General features: G+C 32.6%; 1 protein-coding gene across 1 annotated transcript; it reads left to right on the top strand.

Annotated features, from left to right (window-relative positions):
• Nucleotides 1–1,583: 1,583 nt before the first annotated feature.
• Nucleotides 1,584–3,778, top strand: LOC111897251 (1-aminocyclopropane-1-carboxylate oxidase homolog 1). The gene is made up of 3 exons (XM_023893213.3): nucleotides 1,584–2,165; nucleotides 2,758–3,079; nucleotides 3,362–3,778. The coding sequence occupies exons 1-3, from the start codon at nucleotides 1,630–1,632 to the stop codon at nucleotides 3,608–3,610; spliced, it is 1,107 nt and encodes a 368-aa protein (XP_023748981.1). The 5' UTR covers nucleotides 1,584–1,629; the 3' UTR covers nucleotides 3,611–3,778.
• Nucleotides 3,779–4,923: the final 1,145 nt, after the last annotated feature.

The raw sequence follows: 4,923 nt of genomic DNA, 5'->3' as shown, positions 1-4,923 counted from the left end.
GTATTAACATGTTTGTTTAATGAAATTTGAATGTTACAGAGCACTTTCGTGCAATCAGTGGTCACGACTGCAAACATTTGTGCTATGATCTTTATTATTCTAGCGGGTGGATATCTAGGGTTCAAAAGTGGATGGATTGGGTATAGACTTCTTGTTGGGTTTGTTTCATATCTTTATCATCTTCATGGTGTCGATCAATTTTTCCTCATGATCTGCTGGAATCACAAATTCCTATTCCGTGGGAATCACAAATTCCAAATAGTGATCAATTCTGTTGGAATGGAATCACGAATTCTAATTCTGTTGGAATTACAGAAGTTGATGCTTGAAGAACGAACCACAAAATTGAAAGTGATTTTAAGCAACATTATTCGTTTAGAATGTATTATTGTCGTTGTTAGATTTTGATGTTTTCTTTCCCGTTTTGAAAGTTTTTTAGTTTTATTCTTTAACAATAAATGTAATTCTTAACATTTGTTACCCGTATTCTATAAGAAATAATGTATTTTTTATTTTTATTCTTCAATCGATTGTTAAAGAATTTGTTATTCTACAAGAAGTTTTTAAAGTCACGATCAAGAAATAGGTTCAAGAATATTTTTATTATTTACGGTTCAAGAATATTTTTATTTTTGAATATACTCATAAACATATTCTGTCAGAATGTCCGAATTAAAAGAATTATAATTCGTAAAATTGGATTTTTAAAATTAATAGAATCTATGATCCGTTAAAAAAAATGCAATTTTCCTTTATTAAATCTATATTAATTGACTAAAATACCCTTGCAATTAATTAAGATGATATTTTTCAATTATATTTAATTCAATAATATATATTAATCACTTTCTTAAAATACGTAAATTTGATTGACCCACATTTATGCATACAATAACACAATAATTACTTTGAAAAGAATAACATATATATATATATATATATATATATATATATATATATATATATATATATATATATATAAATAAGAGTTGAATATGATGATATTAGGATTGAATATGAGTTGAATGAAATGTGGGTGATGACATGGAATAGAGTTGAATGGATGAGGTGTATAATCATTGAATGGTTCAATAGAAAGAATAAAATGGTGATTAAGATGAATAGATGTTTAATTGATTGTGAGTGATATTGTATAAATGTTTAATGGATAATGTGCATCCATGGAACTCTATATAGAGTTCAATGGATTGTGGATGACCTAACACCATATTGATATGATATGTAAGGTGGGTCTTTTGGATATAATAGCAATGTTAATTAATTGCCTTAACAACAAGTCTTATACTCTTATTTACTCATAGGAAATTGTCAATGGTATTACCGTCTTTCCAAAGCTCACGAACAACAGTAATTTAAGCGTAAAAGTGCGAATCAACTCATAACATGCAAATCAAAATATGTGTACGGATTAGAACAGATTTACGTGATTGGTGGCCCGGCCGGGTTTGAATACTTATAGCGGCTAAGCACTCAAAGCCGCCACAAGTTGACATATAATTATAATACGATTGCGATCGAAAGTCTGTCGAAAGTTGACTGCTTCCACAAACAAAGTGTATTTATAATCAATATCCAAGAGCATTTTATCATCAAAAAGATCAATTAAAAATGGGTATCTTAAACGACTCAAAAAATGATCGACTTACACAACTAAAGGCTTTTGATGACACAAAATCCGGTGTCAAAGGACTAATTGATGCTGCAGCTGGTGGGCCTGTGGATATTCCGGAAATCTTTATCCGACCACCTGATGAACTTGCAGAAGATCTGGAACTCACAAGAACAAGTTTACGTGTTCCTGCCATAGATCTTAATGGTGTTGATGATATGGTGGGAAGCTCGAGGAGGGAGAAGATCGTTGAAGAAGTTAGACATGCTTCTGAAAAATGGGGTTTCTTCCAAGTGGTTAATCATGGGATACCGATGAAAGTGCTAGAAGAAATGATGAAGGGTGTGCGTGAATTTAATGAGCAGGATGTAGAGATGAAAAAGGGTTACTATTCAAGGGATCCCGATAGGATGGTGAAGTTCAACACGAATTATGATTTTTACATGTCGACAGCAGCTAATTGGAGGGATTCGTTGCTTGTTGATATGACTAGTTCGTATGATCTTGATCCTCAAGATCTGCCCTCAGTTTGCAGGTAAATGTTTGGAAAATTATGATTTTTTTTTCCAAAACTTTCGCCATTTGCATTAAGTAAAGAACAATTTCATAAAAACCATTATATTTTGAATATTTTTGTTGAACCATTATATTTTATTTGGTTTCAATGAAAGTCAGTTCTTTTTTAAATAAATTTCCACTACAACTATTTTTTCCGGTTTAACAAGTGTTAAGACTAACATCATTTTAAAATATGACATCATATATGTACTCCATAAAATATCATGTGAAACGGCTTCTCATTGTTAGTTTAACATGTTATACACATAGGCTATATAGGTAAATGTGAAACATTTTAGAAAGTTAAATGCTTTTAGGAAGTACATATATGCATATATGCATGTAGGTTAATATCCTACGCATATCTTCTTATTAAGTTTAAGCATAAATACATGTAGTCATGTACGTACAATACAAATTAACTAACTGGGTAAAATACAAACATACAAAAAATGGGCCTAAAGTATATATAAGCTAATTAAGGTGCAACAGGCTTATAACGCGCTATATAATAGGAATTAGTTATAATGAGTTATTACATAATATTTAACGTGTGACTTTATGTGCAGAGATTCTACTGTCGACTACTTAAACCATCTCAAGAACCTAGTAGACACCCTTTTCGAATTACTATCAGAAGCTCTTGGGCTCGAACCAGACCACCTGAAACGGTTAGAATGTGAGAAGAGTAGAACCCTGGCTTGCCACTATTATCCTGCATGCCCCAACCCTGACCAGACCCTAGGAATCAACAAGCACACAGATGCTTCTTTCATCACTATTCTACTACAAGATGAAGTTGGGGGACTAGAGGTTCTGCATAGAAATCAATGGGCTGACGTTGAATATATTCCTGGTGCTCTGGTTGTCAATATCGGAGATCTTCTTCAGGTAATTATATCAAATTAAAGTGACGTAGGATGAGCAATGGATGCATGGTTTAGAGGAAAAAAAAGTTTTCTTTCACAGTATGTTCTGAACTTACAAACTCCCTGTTTTATCAAGTACAATGCTAAATTTGATGAGTTAAGTAAAATGTTTAAATTAAACCACAAATAACCAAATTATTTACTTAATATCTGCCAATGGTGATTTTTTGGCTTCTTATGAAAGAATTAGATAGATATAAGTGACTAATATTCTTATGGTGCATGTTGTCTTGATTCTATGCAGATTGTATCAAATGACAAGTTCAAAAGTGTGATTCATCGAGCAACTGGAAACGCAACTCAAACTCGAATGTCGGTTGCCTGTTTTTTTCATGGTGTGTCTTCAACCCCTAAGATTTATGGGCCTATCGAGGAGGTTGTCATGAGAGGAAGTCCCCCGGTGTTTAGAGAATTTACTGTAAGAGATTACATGATGAAGTTTTACTCCAGAGGACTTGACGAGAAGTCTGGGCTAAACCATGTCCGGATATAAGACTTAAACTTTTTCTGAACCAGAGAAATCATACAAATCTTTTAATGTTTTTGTTTTAAGTTGATAAATTTACCATTACTATATATGCAACAATTATTAATGGTTGTTTTGTAGAAAATATGAACTCTGAGATTGAGAATGAATAATATTGTGTTAGTATTTGGTGGACTGCATAGCTTATATATTTCTATTGTATAATATTGTGTTAGTATTTGGTGCCTGCGTAGCTTATATAGTTCTATTGCATAAGTTATAAAAGGAACACACGCACTAATTGAACTAGGGACCGAAATAAAACTCCAAACAAAACCATAATTCTTACAACTATCATCAAGTGGAACTCATTCATCTTTGGGTATTTCAATTTTGGATAACTGTCTCCTAACTAATATCAATACAACAAAAAGCCCTTTACCCACGGCGAAAACGCGTAGGTGATGGGATTTGTCGACCGATTTCCCATGGATCCAAATCCATGTGTAAAATGGCATGGGTAAGTTTTTTCGTGTATATACAGTGACAGGTTTCCAATGGCTTAGTTTTGTGCCTATGTGACCCATGGATTTGTTTAGCTATGTATTACCCATTAATTTATTTTGCTACGGATTAGTAGATTAATATGATCTCCAACAGAGCTCCTACGGATAAGTAGTGAAAAATTTACATGGATGATTCATCGCTAATATAAGAGATTTTAAAACCATGCATTTAAAAATCACAAAATTAAAAAAAAAATCCATTTTTTAATTAATATTAGAAAACCTTATATCGCATAGAAACGATATTTTCAGGTATCATTTAAAGCGTCCAGGCTAGTGAACATTAATCATTTGAGCGGTGCTTCATTTTTCAACCGGAAAGATTTATCTCACTTGCTTAATGTGGGTTCTGATTACTAACAACACACACAACATTCCACAAACCCTAATTACTTTTCATCTCATTCCCTCTCACTCTCAATTCCCTTCCTTTCCGCCTTCAACCAGACCATCAACCTCCACCTCCATCGGAGAGTCGAAGCCCTTGAAACCATATCCTCCATCATCCACTTTCGAAGTACAAAAAACTATAGACATCTACTCTATACCAAAAATTAAAGAGATATGACTTTTAGTCAAATATTTACCAAAAGGATAAAATGGTCATTTATGAGAGTTGTAAGTTTATGAAGTCGCAACTTCATGAAAGTGGTCATGATAAGTTTAAGTCACTTTAGATGAAATTAAATAAGTGAGTTTACAAGAATAAATGCATAACAAGATACATTTTGCAGTAATACAAAACTGGACTTTATCCACATAAAAAACTCATCA

Source organism: Lactuca sativa, chromosome 5, assembly GCF_002870075.4.
Source record: "Lactuca sativa cultivar Salinas chromosome 5, Lsat_Salinas_v11, whole genome shotgun sequence".
Lineage (NCBI taxonomy): Eukaryota > Viridiplantae > Streptophyta > Magnoliopsida > Asterales > Asteraceae > Lactuca > Lactuca sativa.
Note: the sequence above shows the minus strand (reverse complement) of the source record. Positions and strands in the feature narration are given on the sequence as shown.

What these genes read in the sequence shown, in the direction of transcription:
- LOC111897251 (XM_023893213.3), top strand. Translation starts at nt 1,630, where the DNA reads ATGGGTATCTTAAACGACTCAAAAAATGATCGACTTACACAACTAAAG. An exon ending in GATCTGCCCTCAGTTTGCAG is followed by an intron (nt 2,166 to 2,757) that starts GTAAATGTTTGG and finishes CTTTATGTGCAG; the next exon opens with AGATTCTACTGTCGACTACT. An exon ending in ATATCGGAGATCTTCTTCAG is followed by an intron (nt 3,080 to 3,361) that starts GTAATTATATCA and finishes GATTCTATGCAG; the next exon opens with ATTGTATCAAATGACAAGTT.